At 30.3% G+C, this 24207-nt stretch overlaps 1 protein-coding gene across 3 annotated transcripts in view; it reads right to left on the bottom strand.

The window, feature by feature from the left end:
* Positions 1-24207, bottom strand: part of LOC145258286 (ran-binding protein 9-like) — a 209088-nt gene that overhangs the window by 23511 nt on the left and 161370 nt on the right. For all 3 annotated transcript variants that reach the window (XM_080116296.1, XM_080116295.1, XM_080116297.1), the window contains 4 exons: positions 17139-17240; positions 6947-7029; positions 5523-5635; positions 290-871 (listed from right to left, as the gene is read on the bottom strand). In XM_080116296.1, the coding sequence (XP_079972422.1) occupies positions 290-871; positions 5523-5635; positions 6947-7029; positions 17139-17240 (880 nt within the window). The remainder of the gene's footprint in view (positions 1-289; positions 872-5522; positions 5636-6946; positions 7030-17138; positions 17241-24207) is intronic.

The following is a 24207-nucleotide window of genomic DNA, read 5'->3' as shown; positions in this document are numbered from 1 at the left end:
AGCACAGAATTATTCAAGCAATGGTCATTTTAAAAAATTTTTCCACCCTTAACTAATTTAAATATGGCATCCTTTGTTAGTAAGTCAATTAATCTCCCATATTGCTGAATAGTTTTACTTACATGAACAAACAATAGTAATAATGTTCTTAAAAGGATCATCAGTTGTTTACTATAAAACACTGTTTTGGGGGGGATTTAATTTTATATATATATATATATATATATATATATATATATATATATATATATATATATACACACACACACAAGAAAAAGCAAATATTTACCCATTTCCTCTGAAATATCTTCATCACAAGTATTTCCATTGGCATATGTAACTTCCGCAGTACCATTACTCATGGTACCATTTCCTGAGGAGGAGTGTCCATCACTCATTTCAATATCTTCATTTTCAATTAGTCGTGTCGTGATATTGTTATTGTTACTCCCATTCATAGCTGCATTTGCAGCATTCATGTCCGATTCGGACAAAGTCTGTTGTTGATCAGTATTTTGTGAGCCGCCCAAACTGTGGCCTTTTGTTATAATATTTCGGTTAGGGCTGTTGCCCGCCGAGTTCCCTTGCTGTTGGGTCACAGTCCTATGAGCATAATAACTGTAACCACTACCATGGTGATTAGGGCTCATGCTCGGACTGGACCTGCTGCTACCACTCCCCCCGTGTGATTTGGGACTTCGAATTGCCGCCCCACGTACTTCACTGTCTGTACCATTTACCATTTCTATAAATTGTCTACATTTTAGCATAAATAATAAGTTGGCTCGACGATCCAGCAATCCTGGATACAATTGGTGTGTCGTGTCTATTGCTTCACCCATACGGCCAGCTAAAACCAATTTTTGGATTCCTACAAAAGAAAAAAAATAAATATGGAATATGAACAGAAAAAACATTAACTGAAGAATCAGTTTTTGTCTAATTATTAAGTTAAAAACACAATGACAATTTTAAATGTTTACTTAAGTAATGTAATCTGTAAGAGTTAATATTGTTTGCTAATTTGTAATTATTTTTGGGTAAATTTTTACAACGTGCCCCAACGTATTATAAACACCCCAATCTCCTTGTGTTAAGAACGGCTTTCAGAATAACCCCCCCCCCAATCTCGAAAGCCATTCTGAACATGGGGTGTTTATACTATGCTGGGGCAGGTCGTGAAAAAAAAAAAAAAAACACTTTTTGAGACTGCGATGTTAAAAGGCAAGGGGCAGTAAAGTCGACACATCAAATCTATTACTTTAGGTGTTAGAATTTAAGCCAAGCATTCAGGTTACCAATTCCACAGACCAATTTTTTTATCATGCATGATTTTTTTAATTTTTTTTAAAATAAATTCTTTAAATTTTCTTCATTAAAACAAATACAAAAATTAAAATCACAGCCTCTTAAAAAAAAAAAAAAAGGACATGTCCACTTTTAAAGATGCTATAATATATACATATTAGCGATGGGACGATTACAAAATTTTCCCAAATTCGAATACAATTACCAATTTTGTTCTATATTCCTAATTTCGATACAAGTACAGATTCAGATTCTTTATAAATTTCATATTTAACTATAGATTTAATGTTTAAAAAAAAAAAAAAAAATGTCCATATATTTTGCAAAACATAACACACTTGGGAGTGGGGTGTATATTACACAAGTAAATCCACATATTTTATTCAAATGTTTTCTTTGTAATTGATTGAAAATTTTGAGTTCAAATTTGTTTTTCTTTTAAAACAAAGCCGAATTGCATTTGTTTGTCATTAACACTGAAATTTTTATAAACAAAACAGTCAACAATTGGTATACAAAAGAAGAAAATGTGTAGGAACAGAATAGTTAACAAAACCTGTCCCCATGTTAAAATGAGTTTCTACGTAAGGTTCCTATTTAGAAAACCATTCTTAAAATGGGGAGGAGAGACTTCCTCCTATGAAAGAAGGATGATTATATATTTTTTTCTTATAAATATAAAGATTTGGTCAGCAGATAGATCATTTTGCTTCATTGTAAAAAAAAAAAAAAAAAAAAAAAGATACAGATAATGATAATAGTAATACTATTAATAAAAATGATGACAATTAGATTAACACCTTTAGCTAAATCACTCTCCCAAAACGAGAGTACCTTTTTTTTTTTTTTTTTAGATGAAAAACAAAATTTTAAAATTCTGAGTAAGAAATGTTTTGTGTATAAATTTAATGTAAAATGTCCCAGCCAATTCTAACTTTTTAGGGATATTCACAATTTTTTTACCACTAATCTGATATAATCGCTGAAACATCACAAATTAAACAAAAATACTTGTAAAACATGACATTTTTACATAATTGTTGAGATTTTATTGTATGTGCTTCTACCAGTAATTTGTTTAATTTTCAATTTTGAGTGGTTACCAAAGTTTCTCATGTTATTATGAACTACAAAACGCTCGAAATAAATTTAAACACAATCTTATCCATATAAGTAGATGAGTAACTTGCACTAGGTATCATATTTGTTTTGTTTTTTTTTTCATCTTTTTTTCTGCTTGTTACAGTAACAAATATCCAAATCTCATTCTCCTTTATTGGAGGCAGGATACATGTAAATGTAGATATAATTTATTAATTTGACTAACTTCTAAATGTTTTCCCTTCATGTATTTTATCCATGACTTTGATAAACTCATTATGAGATTTTCATATATATTTTTCACTTGTCTCCAAATTGAAAAAATACTATAAAATGTATTTCAAAAGCCGATGACCAAACAATGAGCGTCAAGCCAGTGCTGGCAAAATTCAACAAACTTGCCAAAAGTATTTTAAATCTTTTAAAAATCAACTGCAAATTCCCTGAGAAGCAACAGAGATGCTTAGCAAATAGATGTGAACAGTTTTACCCAAGTAATAAGCAAGTGAACCTTAGAATGTTTACCATAATTAATCAATAAAATAATATCAATTAGACTGAGAATCAATGCTAATTCTAGGAATGGGATTTATAACCTGTGCTTCTGTGGCACTTAGTCTTATGTTGTAATTGAACAACTTGGAACAAATACATTTGTCTTTTTATTATTTTTTTTTTTTTTGTCAAGACAAAAAAATCAGAAGAATCGTTTTATGAATTGGAAATTAGACTCCAATTTTCCCAGATTCCTATATGATAAAAAGTTCCAATTTTTTCTGATTGCTGAGTAATCATCCCAACACTTCTATGAGGTGTTTTCAATAAGTTTTCAGACTTTTTTGCACATGTGTTTAAAATTGTTGTAGACTTGATAATTCAGTATGTTATTGCTATCTGATGAGATGACTGACCACTATTTCAGGTTCAAATGAACAGCTACTGCAGGAATTAGAATATGCCAATTGTCACAGCTGATGAATTTCAAAATTGCAATCTGGACATGAGGAGTCTTTATAAGAACGATATACAATAAAATTATGTTTTAAACTTGAAACGTATGGTATGCTTTAGACTGCTTGTGGGTCATCTTGCATGATGAACTGAGCATCAGTTTTTGCATGGCATAAGAGATTCAAGGCAGGCAGAAAGTCTGTGAGAGGTGTGGAGGAGTAAGAAAGTCAGAACATGAGAGTTGATTGGCCAAATAAAGTAGTTTCTGGATAAAGGACTGTCGTGTGTCTATAGAGACAATAAGTGCATGGTTTGATGTCATTGTGGGAACTGTATACACAATTCTTCGCGAGGACTGAAGATGTGGAAGATTAGCGTAAAGTTTATCCTAAGGCTGCTTAGAGAAGATCCAGTCCTTGTCACAGACTATTTGACCAAGATAGGTACCAAGACAGTTTCTCACCCTTCCTATAGTCCAGACCTTATTCCCTGTGACTTTTGGTTATTTCCTAAGCTCAAAGAAAACTTATGAGACAAGGAGGGTCATTTATCTGCTTACACAAAAGAACTTCCATGGGGTCTTCCAGAAGTTGTTGGAATGATACAACAAGTGCATTGCAGTGGGAAGAGATTATTTCGAAGGCGACTAGAGTTTCATGTGTATTGTCAATAAATATGCTGATATGAAAAAAAGTGTGAAAACTTATTGAAGGCACCTCATATGAGAGAGAGTAAATTATTGCTTATAAATTTATCAAGCCAGCATGTTTCAAAAACTGCCAGCGTCATGTTTGTTGGGATGGTTAGAAACCTAGTTGAAGGGAAAATGTAAAAATCTAAATTTGTTTAGTTCCATATCTAATAACGTTCAAAATTTTTAAATTGGCATACAATTACTTATATAGCAGAAAATACAGTAATATACAAAATGTATAAATACTTTCTGTTAAAAAAGAAAAAAATGTATTTGAGTTAATCAGTTACTTATATTGAAAATACTATTAAAAATTAAAAGAATTTTTCATAAAGATTCATCACTCATTAAATATTTGTGGTAGAGAATATATTTAGAACAAGTTGCCTCTGGTCAGATATTTTATTCCTTCAGTCTTCCACCTCAAGATCTTTGCAATTTTTGTATTCAATAATCGATCCTCTCAATGTGGTTCAAGCAACATTGTCAACTGAAGTGGTCTACTAAATTGAATCCGTTTTTGTCAGCTATTTTAAATAAAAACAAAATTCTGAAAAGAAACTGCAGTGCTACTAGAGATAATAATTCTAAGTAACTACGGTAAATATGTTTCTAATTTTATCATATGCAAACTTGTTATACAATATAAAAAAATAACATTTGAAATTGTCTGAAAATTATTTTTTTTGTATTTGAATCATTCTAATTACTGCTCTCATTTTGACTGTTAGTCTTACAACATTTCAGACAAGAATATCTGACCTTTTTCAGATCTATCTCGTCAAACTTGGGAATCTTTCTGCCTAACTTGAGAACCTGTACAGAATTTCAAACAGAACTCTTTATTTAATCCACAAGGGTAGCTTGCTCTCATTCTGTCAGTCATAACCGAGTAGAAATCTTCAGTAATTCATAACTGTATTGTTTGTACTGAGGATTGAACCTTCAACATCCAAAAGACTGTCACTTAGAACTGAGTATTATTTTAGCAATATTTTTTTTAATAAAAAGATGTTTTCAAAATATTTTCACATTTTAGAATTCAACGAGTTTATCTTCTATTTTTCAAAGTAAAAGACAAAAACCTGATCCAAATAAAATGCTACATCAAATTAAAAATTATTTAGCTTGATCAATGTCAAATGTTAATGTGTAGAAGCCAAATTTCAAGTTCTCTGAAAACTGACAAGAACTTTTTTTTTTAATTTTAGAATTAACATCTACAGTCATTTTAGATAAAATAGCGAGAGATAACTCGATCCAACTAAAAATTATGATTTAGTCTGATTAACATTTTTAATTTTTTTTTTTTTTTTTTTTTTTTAAATCAACATTAGACTGCTGCTTAATTTTTTCACTAAACTTTAAAATAATATTTTTCTATCCATTAAAAAATCTTCATGCGATTTCATGAGACTAAATGAACATAGTTACTGAGAATTGTTATCTCTAGAAACTGTTGACTTACTTTGTCTATTTTTTATAGAAGTTATTTCTTCTTCAAAAGGTTGACCAGCAGATTTTGCAAAGGCCTCAGCAGTTGAACAGAAGCCATGATGGACTAAATATGTGGATACGATTCTATATAAAAAAAAAAAGAAAAGCAATCAGAAATTCATCATTTAATACTTATGCCTATTTCAATATCTACATGTACAAATAGCTATTCTTTTTCATGTGATACACTAACAGATGTAAATCAATATATATTCAAGCAAATATCAGAAGCAATATTGTTTGTAATATAAACACAAATGTTTCTTTACAAATATATAAAAGTTGTAGATTAGTTGGAAACAAAATTTTGGTTCCGTTTCACAATATTTATAGAACATGTGTTTTTTGTGTAAGTATATCCTCGATTAAAGTATGTGATATTAGTAGTGATAAAATATGTTATACGTATCAATCTGTTTGCAAAGAGACATCAGACCAGACATCTAGAAAATGTCTACAATTTTAGTTTGAAGCTTTAGGGGCTTTAAAAAGAAATTGAATTTTAAAGAATCATGTTTAATTGGTGTCTAATGAGTATGGATTAATGCAAATCTGAAATATTTTCATTTTCAAATAGGAGCTTGTGGCTATAAAACACTCCTTAAAAATCTTTTAAAATATTCAAAAGAAACTGAAAATTGATGTCTGGTAGCTATTGTTGAAATTCACAAGAATTGGAGGTATACAAATGTTCACAAAGGGTTTTAAACCAGAACCCACTTTGCATAAGCATATTTTTTCCTTTTTCTGCCAACTGGCTGAAAGAAAAAAAATCTTTAAATAAAAACTGATTTATTAAAATGGAAGATAATACATGTTTGCTGATGCTATTTTTGTACCCATATTGATAGAAAAGAATCTGTTGAAATTAATAAATTAATTGTTATTCTCCAACTTGGAATTGCTCTCTGAAGATCTATGTCAATATAATATCATCAGCATTTAAAAACTGATAAATTTGGAAATCTACTGATGAAGAAAATCATTTACATTCTGTATCTTTACTTGAATGTAATTTTTTTAATAAAAATGTTTTGTTTTTTTTAGAAACGTACATACATGGAAAGTTACATTATCAAATATTTAGTCCCAAAACTTGTTCCTAATATTAGAAATCATTAATCATATTTTTACATGAGAGTGGTTTATAATTAATGAATTATAAACCACTCTGGTTTTGATAAACTTTCTCTTAAAAAATGAAGTATTAATTACATAAATGTTTGATTTGAACCTAATCTTTTGTAGTTTTATTTTTCCATAAATTTAATTGGATTTCATCCACACATGAATATTTAAACATAGAAAGATCATATATAAACATTTCAAAATTTGATATTCCTAAAAAGCAAAATGATTTTAAGAATTTAAGAAAAAAATAAAAATGTAACAAACCTTTGTAGAGCAGTTTGCCATTCTCCTTTTCTGTCCGAAACTGGGAATCTTTCAATTGTTAATCGGGTCTTCATGCGCCATTCCTTATAGATTTGGAAGAAATTTTTAAAATGTATGAAACAAATGAAACCAAAATCATTTCACTGTTTTTTTTTTTTTAAATATAATTTCAATTTTTCAGAAATTTAGCACAAATTTTTTGGGTCACTAACACAAAACCTTTTTCTAGATTGGGAAGATGTGTTGAATGAACATTACTCACATACTCATCCGAAAAAAAGGAAAAGTTACTGATTGAGTGATATAACAGAATCGATACATAAAAACTATATATGAAAAAAAAAAAGGCAGAAAGATGGAAAAATGGTCTCATAACAGAACAGATATTACATTACCCACCATCCCACTCTCAAGAAGGATGTAATATCTGGGAGGATTAGGGGGTCATTTCTAGGGAACAAAAATGATACTACACTACTCATATCGATTAGAAGATAATACAATAATAGATTAATTCAGTTTATTTTTTTGTTTTTTTTTTCATTTAAAAACCATAAAAATATTTCTGTAGTTCCTTGGCCTTTTGACTAAAGTCATATTCTAGTACCTGTTTTCAGCAAGAGATGTTTTACAGGGAGGAACAATAAGTTTGTTGCCCTAAAGAAAACACTAAATCTTTATTTTAAAACTTAATGAAAAAATCAATTCAGTAAGTTGATTATATAGTAAGGCTGACATTTATTCAATGTAGCCACCTTCAGCCTCAATCACTGCCCTGATACAGGTTCGGAACTGGGACCACAAGTGCAGGCTGGAGCTGGCAATCATGTTGGTGATACTCTCGATGTATGGCCAAACGAAGTAGCCTAGCAAGTTCAGGTTGGGGGAAGAAAAGGGTCAGTGAGAGAAGGTTATAAAGTCATAGCACTCCTTCTAAAGTCATGCCTGGGTCTCTTTCATGGGCCGGTGCCGAGTCCTGCTGCCACATCCACAATCTGTCAGTGGCCACCACACTCTTCAGCACATCCAGGTACACTTTGGTGTTGATTTTCAAGCTGACTTTGAAGATGTGCGGTGGCCCTCACTTGAAACAACATCAAAGACCATAAACGTGGCCGGACACTTCATTGAGTTGTGTCCTCAAGCGTTAAACCATCCAGATTAGCATTTTGAGGGTGCTAGCAATGGTCCTGTTGTCATAACTTAGATCGGTAGTAGGAGTTGTACAGCAGTGCATCTCCAATCTCGCTCGGTGAACATTGTGTCACTTTCAGACATGATAGAAGGCTATCACTCTTGAGATTTGTACACAACTTTATTATACATAAAGATTGCCTCAATCTAGAAGGTCTCCTCTTATTACCTAGTAGATGGTCTGCAACGAAAAAGAAAACTGGTTTTCATCAAACGAAAATAGAATCATATAGTCTTTTCTAGGGTGACAATTTTATCATTCCACTCTATTATTGACAAAACTATTGCATGTATGAAAAAAAAAAAAAAAAAAAAATGAAAAACATGACAATACAAATCACAAATGAATATTACAGAATACTAATTTTTTTAGATGCTGTTTAAACCAAATATGCTTACTACCTATATATATATATATATATATATATATATATATATGGTGTCTCAAAAAATTTATTTACATTTCAAATGGTAATAAAACCTTTATTCATGAACATAAAGTGAAATGGAATAGCTTCAAATACCAAAGACATGTAATTAAATAATCATGTTCACAATTGTTCAAATTGAACATTGTCCAGACAATGCTGATAACAGTTCAAGAGCAAGTACATTTTACTATTTTTTTAAAACACATCCTGAGTGTGTGTGTGTGTATAATATATATATAACACAGTCACACACAATTTTAAATTATTATATTGTATCATAGAATGAAATAAGTAGAAGACTTATTAATACAGTTAGGATAGGTGAAAAAAGTACCAAATTTACTGAAATAATATTGAATAAGCTGAACTTAGTAGTTTACATTTACATGTATTTGTAGGTGTGTGTGTGTGTGTGTTGGAAACTTAACGATAGCGATTTTAGAAAAAAAAAAAAAAAAGATGGGAGGGTTGGTGGCATGTGGGCTCGAACCCGGAGCCTTGAGGCCTATAGACTGAGCGTGAACCCCTGCGCTAAGGTGACAATGTTAATGTAAGAGTGATTAAAGTGAGTAAAGTCAAGGAGGTTTGATTGATAGGTCGCCGCTTAATGAGGTCATCGCGGGAGCGTTACGATAACAGGGCAGTTTTTTGGCATTTGTTTCACTGCGGGATCCTTTTTTCATTTACTGCGGGGCAGTTTGGGCTTCCCCAAGATGATTTGGGGGGGGGGGAAGCTCCCTATTGAAAGGGGGTTATCCAAATTGAATAGCAATTGTCTGATATAAGGAAAAAACCGCATTGATCAAAGCCGATTGCTTTTGGACATTCCCGGCGAATCGCGCTGGGAACGATGTAAGAACCTTCGTATTAGTTTCACTTTTATTATACGAAAAGGCGAATCTACATGCGTCGATCGAAAAATGTTGAATATTTAGCTTTCGAAAGTCAGGCAAATTAAATACACATGCGACCTCAGTTCATAACTCGTAGATATGATTTCAACGTGATATAAAAAGTTTTAAAAATGAGTGACGGCCTTGAGAAGCCGCTGAAAAAAATTCTTTCTTGGACATACACAAAAAGCGAACATACATACATACATTTTCGCTTTTATATTTATAGATATAGATGACATGATTATGGGTACAGCCATATTGTCTACTTCTGTCTTAGGCTAAGAGTCCAGATGGTAAAAGTAAAAAGTTCAATTTTGTCATTGTGAGAGGAAGAGAGAGAAATTTTTTATTACAAAATTTTCAGTAATTGCATTCAGTTCTTAGAAAATAATGCTTGCACGATTCCAAATTTATCAGGTAAATAAAAATATAGAACTCCATTTTAACAAAAGATAGGACCAATAGGGAAACTTTAATGGCAGGCATTTTATTGTTTAAATAAGGAAAAAGCTCACCAAAATGATTAGTATAAAAAAATTTTTTTTAAATATATATTATTTACAAAACATTTTGTGGAGAACAGGATTTTCTCTACATTAAAAACTGACATAAGAATTTAGAATTTGTTGGGATATTGATCTTTTCACTCCAAGGAGAAATCGTTCAAGACCAAAGTAATTTTTATGTATAATAAAAATCACATTTATAAGAAACAAGTATAAACAAGTTAAATTTTTAAAATACACAATTTTATTTACAAATTTTTTATAACTTATTTTTATAAAGATGAAGTGAAATTTGAAATATCACAACATATACTATATTTTGCTCCTTACGAAATGATCAAGGACAGCTATGAAAAAAAATTTCTTTGTGTGTTTTTAATACAATTCAAGGTTTTATTATTTTTTAACACATTAACTTTAGTGACAATAAATCAATATTTCTGAAATATTTTAAAATATCAAATTTTAATTTAATCTCATGATACCCAGTGCTTGGTTGGAAAATGTCTCATATTTCTATCTGAAGGAATTTCTGTGGCATGGAAGGCACTCGGAAATCTTTTTCAAATTGTGATACCATTTCTGCACAGAATCCATTTATTTAAATTTTTTTTGTTTTAATGTTTTGTTGCTTACATTAAAAACTTACCTTGTATTTAATTTTGACCTTGTGTGTTGGGGGGAACAAATAGCAAAGTAATTTTTAGATAAAAAAAAATAAAAGTCATAAAGTGAATTGTAAATAAAATTATGTATTTCAAAATTTTAATTTGTTTATACTTGTTGCTTACAGATGTAATTTTATTATGCATAAAGATTGCCTCAATCTAGAAGAATGTCTCCTTCTCTGACCACAGGCCAAAAAGATCATCCCAAGTTCTCAATTCTTACATCAGTTTTTAATGTTTTGTAAATAATATAACTTGTTTTTCTAATCTATATATATATAAAAATGTAACTTTTGGTTCGTTCGCAATTAATTGTCTAAAAAACCACTGGACGGATGGCTTCCACATTTTTGTATAATATGTTTACTATACCCATGTGTGTTTTTATATATTTCTTTTTAATTATAACATTATACTTAATTTTTCTATGATAAATAGGTGGGTTTCTTTGTACAGATAGGCCATTTTTTTTTTTTTTTTTTATTTAGGGACAATTATTTATTACCGCTTCCTGTCACGTGGCCAGTGTTTCTAATTTAGCGGTTTTCCTGCTAGATCTGGAGATTTCGTTTGCAATCTAGCGGGAAATTCTAGGAAATCTGGAGATATTTCGCACCCACACACCCGCAAGCGCTTGAAAATACTTTAAAACATGAAATAAATTCATTCATGTAAGTAAAAAAAAAGTAGCATTTATTGCCTTTGGTAACAATTATTTATTGAAACAGCAAAAAAAAAAAAAAAAAAAATTTTAAAAAAAATAAAAAATTATATCAATACAGTAGAATTTAATTATCTACCAACCTAAATACTTTTAACATGCTAAAACAAAGTTTTTTTTGTTTTTTTATTTTCCTAATTTCAAAATATGTTGCACCATTATTGTGATGTTTAATTTGCAGTATATTTCAATTTAACTTTTATAAAAAGTTAAAGTTTATGATTTGTTTCCTGCAAAAAAAAAAAAAAAAAAAAAAAAATACCCTCTCTGAAAAAACAGGTAAAACTAGCTGATAAAATGCGGGAGCTAACCGCTTCAATAAAATTCCAGAAAAATATAGTGAGAAAACACGGAACATTTTATATATTGAATATACTATATTTATAATTTTTTTATGGTAGGAAGTTAAAATAGGGAGTTGGGGGGGGGGGAATTAGCGATTTTTGAAAATTTCAGATGATACAAGTTAAAAATCTAGCGATTTTCTGGACATTTCTTTCTCCTGATCTCGCGGGGTTTTTTAAATCTCAGTTGCCAACACTGCATCACTAAAAAAAACACTACAGGCTTAATGTAAACAGAACGTGTTTACAATATCGGTAAATTTTCAATGGGTTTAATCACATGATTATTGATAAATTAACCACACGTGGTCGCTTTCCTATTAAATATTCATCGAAAAATGTTAGGTACAGATAAAATGAATGCCGACGCTCAAAGTGTATAAACATTTTGACCCCTCCCTTTACTTAAAAATTCACAAAAATCAGGAAATTAACCAATTTTAATGAAAATTGCAGTATTTATCAAATAATGATCGCAGGATATAATGAACTAATTATTTTTACTTAACTCTTAGTAAAAATGTTTTATTTTGTTTAAACAAAAAATACCTTTACTAAAGTTATGGTTTTCAGTAGTAAATAAAAAATGCAAGAATTTATTTTTGCTTTTTTTAAAGCATCGTAATTTGTAACAATAAAACATAATTTTTAGAGTAACATTACGAAAAAAGCCCCTAAAGTCTGTATTAATGAATTCGATATAACTTGAAGAAAAATGAATTCTCACATACTATTCAGGAAATTAAAGATTCAATTAGATTCCTATTTCAGTCACTTAAATTATTTAGGGTGAAATGAGTTTAGGAATTTATAGCCAAACCTAAATATTTTTTTTTTTGCTTAAAAAAAAAAAAAAAAAAAATAGCATTAATACAGTAAGTTAGGTAAAATTTGCATAGAATGCTCTGCTTTACGGTTGTTGTAAAAATGGAACGGAAATTTGAATTTCGTTCCCTTTTAAATTCGGTACATTTTTACATTACGTCCAACTCATCTTTCACATTCGACACGTCAACTTTTATAGCTTTTCGGGTATGCTGGCAAGGTTAGGGGTGTCTATTCCGAAAGCCGTTCTTAACATGGGTAGATTGGTAGGTGTGTCAGAAATTTTGTGAAAAATAGTGCCACCCCGTTTTTCCAAGCTTATAACTCCTCGAAAAATGTAACTCAAGCCCTAATTTTTTTTCAATTAAGGGAGCAAGGACGAAGGTTTCATTAAAAAAACAAAAAAAACAAACAAACATGTTTTTTTTTAAAAAAAAAAGGTTTCAAACTTCGAACTTTACAGGTAAATTTCTAAAAAACACTACTTTTTTTGTTTTAAATTTGAATATATTATTTATTGACCTTTTCTCTTGAATTTGTGATATATAACACTTTGGTGAGTAAATTATTTACTTTTTAATAGACATTTCAAAATGGGAGGCGTGAATTATTCGACCTCCTGTCTTTCCAAGCTTACAACTCCTCGAAAAATGTAATTCAAGCCCTAATTTTTTTTCAATTAAAGGAGCAAGGACCAAGGTTTCATAAAAAAACAAAAACAAAAGAAAAAACAAACAACGTGGTTTAAAAAAAAAAAAAAAAAAACAGGTTTTAAACTTCGAACTTTACAGGTAAATTTCTAAAAAACACTACTTTTTGTTTTAAATTTGAATATATTACTTATTGACCATTATTATTATTATTATTCAATTTGTGATGTATAAAACTTTGGTGAGTAAATTAATTATTTACTTTTTAATAGACACCTGAAAATTGGGGGGGGGGACGTGAATTAAAAAAAAAACACGTTTGTCTAAAATATTATATTTGGTTTATTGGAAAGGGCATAAAATTTCACATTGACCTTGAAAATATCGTAAAAATAGAATCAATAGAAAAATTTTGATAGATTTTTAAAGCTTAAAAATTGAAAAGTATTGAGTTTGTAAAATTCATTAGTTTTTTAAAAAATAAAAAAAAATATTTCTATTACTTTTAAAACAACTTTATTAGTTTATTTTGGAAGTATAATCCATAAAGAAAATAAACAACCCACTTTTAAAAGAGAAATTACAAGATTTTTATATTTTATTCGCAGTTTCGTGATAAGGGTGTCAAAAATTCTGATACATCTACTAGATTGGAGTGTTTATTCGTTGTAAAGTACCCTACAACCTATAAATGTCGACATTTCCAATGTGAATGGTAAGCTGGACTTATGTAAAAAATAACAAAAAGATAGACCAAACTGACTTTTTCGTTTAAAAATGGAATTATTTCCCTTTCGTCATAAACTTTTTTTTTTTTTTAATAAATATTTTGTGTTTTATATACATAAAGTACAATTGTTGAATGTTACTGTTTTGATTATATTCGTTTGTGGGGGGGGGGCACAATTAAAAAATTAAGAAAGATTAAAACAAAGCGAAATTTAAGTTTCCGTTCCATTTTTACAACAACCGTAAAACAGCACATACTCAGCAAGTTTTACTGTAATTTATAAGCATTATGTTGAAACACTAAATCAACATTTTATTTATTTTTTTGCATAATTAATGATGGAAGTATTTTTCTGAACATCTGTTAAAAAAAAAAATAATAATTTGTACATTCTCTTGAAAAAAAGAATCAAATTCTCTACTTTCACATAACTATTTACAGTGTTCATGTAAAGCATTCATCTGTTCTTTTTATAATAAAAATTCCGTTTTCAAAGAAAAACGTTTACTGACAAATTTCTTTGAAAAAAAAAAAAAAAAAAAAAAAAGTGCAAGTTTTCCTGAAAAAACAACTTTCACCTAACAATTTATGGTAAAAAATTAATCTTTTTTGGGGAGAAAAAATAACTTTTATTGATTAAAAAAATTGCAAAAAATAATAAAAGTAAATAAATGAACAAAATGCAATTTTTCTTGAGGAATGTGTTCCATTTTAACAAACTGAACCACAGCAACGCGTGGCCGGGTACAACTAGTTTAAAAATAAAAATGTCCACCAAAAAAAAATAGTATAACTTTTTTTTTTTCTTTCTTTTTCGTACTAATCCAGAGTGCCTCATTTTTAGTAGCTAGTTCCTTCCAAATAGGAACACGGGATTGGAACAGCAGGTTTTTCATTTTTTAAAAATTACATGCCTGCCATTAAAACATTTGGTTTAAATAGTTTTATCAGAAAGTTTTGTGTGTATATATATATATATATATATATATATATATTTAAAACAAACCTTGCATAAAAAATAAATATTGTTGGACAAAGTTAGTTATTTTATTTGTTTACAAATGTGTTGGCGATATTCGGTCAAACCTGTGTTGACTGAAATCTGTCCCTCTTGTTTCTCGACCAGGGTCCTTATTCCCTTATTGATCCAAAAAGATAAAATTTAACAAATATGACAAGAAGCTTAGACAACAGATGAAATGATAGAATTTATTAACTTTGTTAAATTTATTTACCAAAATTTGTCATATTTAATCTTTTTACAACCAGTTCAACTTAAAATGTAGACTTTTATTGTGATTTTTATGCTCTTTTTGTTGAACTCTTGAATAAATACCTAAACTATGGAAGTAGAATATAGGCAACACTGAAAATGGGATGTCTTAGGAAAATCGTTTGCATCTCCCACACAGATCGCATGACCAATGAGGTCTAAAACACCACCAAACAACATGGGGCTAACTTTGAACACCTGTTGACCGCAGTGAAGAGAATACTAGGATGGTATTTGTTTCGTTTTACGGCATATCAACCCTTTTGGGGTTATTTAATGACAAATTCAGTTATTTTAGAACAAAAGTTTTTATACTTCAAGACTTTTGTATCTTTGAATATTCATGTTTGGTTTGGTTGTTTTGTAGAGGAAAATTGTTTTTTTATGCTTTACAGAACATGATTAAGTTCTGAAAAGAGAAAGGAAAAAACAATAACATGTTTGATGCATTTCAGGTCATGATACCAGTACCTTCAGAGAGCCTGTGGTCAAATAACAAAATGAAGCATTTTAAGATTATTTTTCAAAAGAGACAAAGTGAAGAGCATGAGGAAAGATTCTCTCAAAATAATCTTCACAATCAAAGATCATAAACGTGACCGGAACCTTCTTTGAGTTATGCCCTCTGTTCTTTACAGTCACTTTCTCACAGAAAATACATTGTCTTTTTCTGTGGAAGTTGCTCGACTAAGCTCTAATCTTTGGTTCCTCTTAAGTTTCAGGTGCAAAAAAAAAAAAAAAAAAAAAAAAAAAAAAAAATTTATGATGAAAGTACTCGTCACGGAATGAAGATGTCATATTTAAAAAAAAATTACTTAAATAGATCAAGTATTTCTATAAACTAAGAAAATTGAAATTTATGATTTTTAGCGAGTTTAAAACTAAATGTATTCAATATTAGGCTGAGTTTGATCTAGATATTTTGAATTGAGTTGTCTCCTCTTTATTTCATCATGGTCAATGATGAGAAAATTTCGGTCGACACCGGTTTGACCTTGACCTGTGTACACACTGGTTCGCTTCATCGTAAAATTTCTTTGTTAAAAAAAAAAAAGTTCTTTATCAATTTATGTGATTTTTGGAATATGGCATCTTTGTTCCGTGACATATGTAGATCAGTTTTTTGTACTTAAATGAATGTACTTATAAGTAAGCCTCAACTTTCACACTTGTAAAACTTTCTACAACTTCATAGAACTTTCCTTTCTTTTTCCATGCCTACCATTTTCATGAACAGAGTTTATTTTCAGGAACTTCTCTAAGAAACACGATGCTACAAAATTGCATCACTGAGAACTACAACATGATCATCTTCAAATAAATGCTCATCAGACGTCAAATTTTATTTGTTCCATTTATCTTCAATCCTCTCATAATATTTTTTATCTGTCAATCTACCCCAAGTGACTTTTAATCTTGGTAAGTGATAACTCGTGAATAAAAAACAAAAGATCAATGACAATGTTGTAAAGTTCAGTGGGACCGACGGAGATGGCAATATTTGGTACAATACACCACAAGAGTTCCTGGACGACCTGGACAGATTTCAAAATGAATGAAAAAATAAATTAAAATGGTTGAGGGTGACCAAAAGGTGTAGTAGTGATTGCAACTTATTTCTGAGGATTACTCCACTTACCCTTGAGTTTGATGACTAATCATGCTGAATGCTTTAGCAAAGGGGCATCGAATACCATTTTTTAAAGTCTTTGGTATGACTCGACCGAGGATTGAACCCTAGTCTCCTTACTCATTAGTAAACACTAATATGTGAAATAGGCAAAAATGATCAGGACTAATATTACGATATATGACAAAAAAAATGTGTAATTTATTCACTTTTTTAAATCCTGTATGGAAGGAAGAATGAACAGGATGAAATCCATGCAAAAATGTCTGATGTAGGGAGAGTTGGGATGAGGGTAGTAAGTAATGAAAATGCAAGTTTACTTACCCACATATAATCATCAATATCAAAAACAAATGGAGACTGTCCAAAATTTGCTTCTACTACTTCGCCAGGAGTCTGAAGGCCCACGGTTGGGTAAAGATTTTGCTAAAACAAAGAAAAAAATTTAACACCTTTGCAATGAATTTGATTGAAAAGTCTAAACACATAGTTTTACTAGCTGTATTTACCTGGCATTGCTCAAGTAAAGACAAATGGAAGGCTTAAAGAAAAATGTTAAAATATAGCCATGGTTACAATTGTTTTCTGTTTTGCTTTTTTTAATAGGGTCTTAAAAATTTGTTTTCAGCCATTTTTTTTATTTCAATAAATATTCACTTAAATTAATATATAAAGTAAAGTCAGTCTCTTTCTCATTTCTTTGTCATCAATAGCTTTCTTCTTTAAATTCAACATTCAATTTCGGTTCATCAGGTTTTCTTGTAAATTAAATGAACTTTAATACCTTCAGAAAAATACTTGGTCATTGTCAAAATTATCTTAAAATGGTCACTGCTAATGTCTTAACATAGCATGGTAAGCTTTCTTGATGGTGAGAAAAACTATGATAATGAAAAGGATGAGTACAACCGGTAGTAAATGAGGTTAATTAAAATTGAACCCTATTTGTGAACTGAGAATAAATTTGCAAATTACTTGTATGCATGATTCAAATTCAATTTTATTTAAATGCTAATTCCTCATGGCTGAGTGGAAGAACGCTAGCTTGCAAAGCCATGGTTGACTTTATTAACTAGGTTCAAGTCCTGCGATCAGCAGTAATTATCACTTCCTGCACTGATGACTGCATAAGTATAAAACACTAGTGGTCTGTAGGTATAAATAAAAATATTAATATCTCTACTTTTATATAAAATGCACTTTCAATGTGTCTGTATTGATTCCCTAAGAAATCCAAAATGACTGGGCTGAATTTTTTTTCATTTCACACAATGTGTGGGAGTGTTCTTAGTATTGAAAATCGATAATCAACAAGAATCTGATTAAAGGAAAAACAGTTCTATTTTGACCAAAGTTAATACTTTTATACAGCCTAGCATCACAAGTGCATTTGAGAAGTTTTATCACCACACAAGCAGAAGGAGCCAGCATATGAAATATACAGTAGGTTCTCTGATAAGACAGAAGCGTATTTGAAATAAATGTTTCTGTTTAGAGCATAATTGAACTATGATACTTGACTTTTGCACTTGAAACTTTTATAAAATCAACAGTAAGTCTCTATAGTGCAATGTAGACTACAATGTATTGTGGATTAAGCTACTGTGGGAAGGCATGTGAAGCTTCTTGGAGCACACAGTGAATCCCCAAGTAGAGCAAACAATCAATTCAATCGATTGAATGAGTAAATTTGAGAATAAAAGTATTGAAAGTGTGGAACATTCATTGACCCTCATTCAATCAGTATATATATATATATATATAAAATGAAATTAAAGACAAGATAAAATAAATATATGTATATATGAATTTTTCTTGTCAATTCAATAAGGAAAAACATCAATAGAAAAGACAGGTTATAAACATGCTTTATACCTAGTATCAGATAGAAAGACGGGTTATAAACATGCTTTATACTTAGTATCAGAAGTATTCGTTATGCTCCACCACCACATGTCAAGCTTCTTATAGTCTGATACATTTCTATATAAATAAATTATATTCTTTTAAAACATTTGAGATTATATATAAAATGAAAATTGTTCTTTTGAAGCACCATTTTAACTTTGTATTTTGATAATTAAAACTATTAGAAGTCAAACATACAATGCAAATACATTTTCAGAATTCTTCCCTTCATCAGAGCACACAGGAGTTGCTTCATATTATTTTTATACTGGTTGTTGTTGCACTCCAAGAAATGTTATGGAGTGGTGTGCTAAGGACAAATAACATGTCAGAAAAGTGTTCTTTTGAATCATTGTTTTAAATTTGTATTTTGAAAATTTTAAAAACTTTCAAAAATAATATTAACATGAAACAATCGTTGTGGTCTAATAATTTGTGAAATATTTTCTATTCATATTTTTACCATTCTAATGGCTTCATTGCTTTTATATGTGTGTACGTGTGTGTGGGTGGGGTGGGGGGGTACTGTAGAAAATAAAAACAAGTCGATTACAAATCCCATTACATGATTGAAAATTTTCAGCCAACTCCTTTCAACTTTTACTTTTCAACTCAATATGACATAATAATATACTTAAAAAAAAAAAAAAAAAAAAAAAAAAAAGGAAGAGGATTTAATAAACAAAGCAATGAGTTACAGCTATCTGTAATTGACTTGTTTTCTTATTTCTTACAAGAACATCTTACAGACGTATTTGTAGACAAGCATTATAAAATGTCTTTAAATCTACATGGATAAAAATAATTCAAGCAAGAATAAAAACTAATTTATAAACACGTGATGTCATTCTTGCATGGGTTTATTAAAGTAACACATCTCTGATTTTCATAATTTCATATTTGGTTGAAACAAGCAACAGGTGTTGCCAAAAATGTGCAATCTTTTAATGGGAAAAGAGAAAAGGTACATGCATACTCCGACACTATTACCTGCATAGATGAGCACACGTGTACACCAGCAGTGTTACAAGATGCAATACATTTCTTTTCGTAAAATCTCAAAAAATTTGTTATTTCTGCAAAGACTATTGAAAATTGGCATCCAAAAAAAAAAAAAAAAAAAAAAAAGAAAAGTCGGAAAAATAGAACCACTTTATGTAAATCATGGCCCTTCAAATCTAGGGCACAAAGTAACAAGAATTCATCTACCTATGATCATTGCAAATAACTTTTTTCCTCATGTACCTAACATCAAACAGAATTTCCATGAACAGAGTTTCTTTCTAAAAACTTCCCACCTGAGGAACACTTTTTTTTTTTTTTTTTTTTTTTATTCAAAAAGGAATTATTTCATTCTTTTAAATCGATAAAAGAAAATAGACCTTTTTAAAAACAGAACAAAAAATATAAAATTTTTTCACAACCCAGTTGCTAATCTTTTAATATCTACTTCGTAATTTAATTATATCTCCTATGTTTTCTACAACCCATTTCTAAAAAAAAAAAAAAAAAAAACTTGCTTGTCTCTCTCTCTATCCTATTGTTTTTTTCATAGGAAGTGCCAACTGAGTGCTAATAAGACAATTTCTTGCTGCAGTGGCACTTCCTTTTAAGATATTCATAGCAAGAACTTGTCTTATTAACACAAATCTTCCCCCATGTGCTGAACATCAAACAGAATTTCCATGAACAAAGTTTCTTTCAAGGAAAACACTGCCATGAGATTAATTTAAAATTAGATTTAAACTCATATTTGTCATATTTATTCCATTCATTATTTTCAATCCTTTCATGATATTCATTATCATTCAGTTGTTAAACTATCCAACTCATTATCCTTGATAAACAGCAACAAATAAAAGCAAACACTACAAACAAACCAATGTATTTTATTTATTTTGTAAATTATCAATTTTTAGTGAAATTTTAAGTTTTTATTCAATGAATTATATATCTTATTAACTGTAATTTACACAAGGTTAACAGGTAGAGGATTTAGAGAAAAAGAATTCAAGATTTATTCAGGTTTACACATGCCCCCTTATTTTATTTTGGATTTCAACAAATATTCTATTAATCTATAAATATAAAAACGAAAATGTGTGTATGTGTGTTTGTGTGTCCGCTAAAAACTTTTGACAGACGACAAAAATTCACAAACTCGGTATCATATTGAAGCTCCATCCTTCACTTGAAAAATATCGAAAAATTGACCAAAAACGTTCATTTTTTCACCGCGAAATCGACAATTTTTAACAGGGAGGTGTCAATAAAAATGGTCCTCTCGTGACGACGACCGGTTCTACGCATGCGTCAGATGATGTCATGACCTGATTTACTTTAAATACTTGAAAAACTGACTAAATTTCATGTACATTGCGTTAGCTCAGTTGTTTAACGCGTTGGTTCATTATCTAAACGTTTTGGGTTCGAATCGTGGTGTGAGATGTCTTCTTTTTTCTGTCGATTTAAATTTAAATATTGAACCAGTGTTATTTAAGCCATTTTTCACGTAACGTTTGTTTTTCTGTTTTTTGTTTTTTACTTCGCTTATCCATCCCGACCACACACCAAAAAACACCTGGGTACCCACCGATTTTTTTAAATTTTAATATCGAAACAGGCTTATTTAAGCCATTTCTTTTTTGTTCTTTCGATTTTTACATTTAACATCGTTCGTTTGCCTTACATTAGTTTTTTTGTGTTTTTTTTCGATGTTTTGATTACCCTCCCACCCCCCGCTTAAGTTTTAACGTTGTTTTCTTTTTTTTACTTCGCTTATAACAAACAAACCTGGTCATTGAACTCATTTGTTGAATAGCTATTGCTTACGTCGTGCGTGCACCTGTCAATTTGGTTCTTAAATAAATTAAAACATCTTTCAGTGACTCATTCTGGCTGGCCGATTTTATTTTCAAACTTCGCCTCAGGGCTTCGGGTTCGATCCTACCAACTTTTACCCCCCCCCCTCCAATTTCTTTTTTTATTTAATAACACACACACCTCCAAACACCCGGGCAACGCCGGGTACCCCCGCTAGTCTATATATATAAAAGGCAAATGTGCACGCGCATTTTTTGTATGTCTCGAAAAGGCTTTTTTCGCCAACGCTCCCGGGGAAGGGGGGGGGTTACTATCACTTAGAACTGTTTATATAGCCCCTAGATAATAATATCTACGCTTTGGGAATGCGGGTCGCATCTAGATTTATTTACAGCGACTGTTACAAAATTATTGCTATTTTGGCTTCTCACGTGTTGATTCAGCTTTTTCATATAAAAAGCGAAACCAATTCAAATAACATTGTTCTCGGCTTTCGTGCCGAAACGTCCAGAAAGAACATTCACCCTCATGGGCTTTGCCTTTTCTCTTTAAGAAAGGGAGAATTTATTGCTAATTGCCTGAGGCGCAAATTACTAGGAAATGCCGACGGGGCTGCCCAGGCACTTTTTGAAAGTCAGAGTGCTCCTTCTCAATCCCACAGTGAGGGGGAGGAGAGAGGAAGAAGAGAGAGAAAGAGATGGAAGGAGAGGTGAGAGTGAGAAGTGGGAGGAGGAGAGGGGGAAAAGAGTTCACTTTGAAAGTTTGTATAGGTGTTCAAGTTTTAATAAAGTTACCCAATTCAAAAAGATGCATTTTAAGTTAGAGTTTAGATTAACTGAAACACTGTTAAAGTATCAAGCAAGATGTGAATAATAATCTAAAAATAATTTATCAAAATATTTCAAAATATAATAGGAGAAATTATACTAAAATATATAAGAATTTGGTAGTTTTGTCAGTCACAAAGATGTTTTTTTTTTTTATTTTGCTTTTTTCAATGGAAATTAAATCCTAAAATAATTACAATGAAATTATATTTCATAATCTTTGAAATAAGGATTATTTGGATTATTTTTACTACTGCTCTCATTTTGGATGTTATTTCCATGATTCGGCCAATGTAACCTAACTTAGCTAGCTCTCATTCCATCAGTAAAAAAGTTCATAAGGACCCATAGTGCAATGGTTAAATAATAGTTTGAAGTAAGTTTTCTGGAGAGTGATGGTTCAATCTTCAGTACAGGTGATACCAAGTATACAATTCTGAATTTTTTTAAACTGTCACCCAGTCATAGTTGATGGGACGAGAGCAACCTATCCTTGTGGGTTAAATAAAGGGTTCCATTCAAAATCCAATACAGATATCGAGATTTGACAGGATGCTTTTGAAGATTGGTTACATCAGCTGAAATGTCGTGAGAATAATATTGAAGATAAGAACAGTCTTCAAAATAACACAAGGGATGACTGCATTAATCACAACTAGATTTCAATTGGAAGCTATTTTTTAGCTTCTTCAAAAGTGGATTAAATAAAATGCAAAAAGTTTGAAACTCCATACAGGTTCAAAAAACAACCAAAACATCAGAATACAACATTGATGCTTTTGAAAGGAAGCTGCTAAGAGCCATCTAAAGACAGCTACAGTTGCATGGAAGCAAAACCATGGAGTGTTGTAATCAAATGAATGCTGTCACAGTTTGGACATTTAATGAGACTACCATCAAATATATATCTTTTTTTTACATAGGCATCACCACTTATCAAGGCCAAGAGGCCACTCGAAGATAAGGGTTAAAGAGTGTACAGTAGAAATTGGACAATATAGTATAGTAAGCGTTAGTAATGGAGATTCAGTAAATTTGTTAACTTATATGGAACGGCTCATCAAAAACTTGTTTACGTTAGACTTGAAGACAACTATATTGTAGTCAGCTGGAAAGCAGAAAAACGGAAGGCAATTCCATGTCAATCCTTTATAAAGCCTATCATAAAATTCTCAGGATGACCAAAGATGACCTGGCTCGATCAAGTAAAAAAAGACATCAAAGCAGAATCAAACTTTTAATTAACTGATCATTATAAATTTTAGAACATAGTTGATAGACATACAGTGGATTATGTTGACTATATATTATTATTTAATTTAGATTTATGCAAAGACATCTTTAAAATTTTGTAAAATTTTAACAATGCACATGAGTTATTAATAAAGGAAACTGAAATTTGGAGAACATTTAAATATTTTAAAGGGTTTTCAGGGGTATTTAAATATATCAGATGTGCACTGAATTTGATTAAGTCATTAGATACAAATTAATCAAGATTGCCTGATTTTGAATTTCATAAGGATCTAAGCCTTGAATTTTAGATATTTGCTAGAATCAAAATCATGTCATGGATTTTTGATCAAAATTAGAATGAGGATTTTAGACATGAGATTTAATATATTTTGATTTTAATATTTTTAAGACAAAAAATGATGCAAAACTTCTTTTCAAGAAAAGCATGTATTCTTCTACTTAGACTAAATGGGAGTTTATCAATGTTTTCCAAAGGTTTTTCTTTCATATACTAGAGTAAGAAAAAATACATGCTAGTTTTGAGATTTGTTTGGGGAAAAAAAAAAGTTTTAGTTGTTCCAATTAGTTGTAATTTACAC

The sequence above is a fragment of the Euprymna scolopes genome, chromosome 33 (assembly GCF_053919585.1).
Source record: "Euprymna scolopes isolate OS-2025 chromosome 33, ASM5391958v1, whole genome shotgun sequence".
Taxonomy (NCBI): domain Eukaryota; kingdom Metazoa; phylum Mollusca; class Cephalopoda; order Sepiida; family Sepiolidae; genus Euprymna; species Euprymna scolopes.
This window is presented reverse-complemented; position numbering and strand designations above follow the sequence as displayed.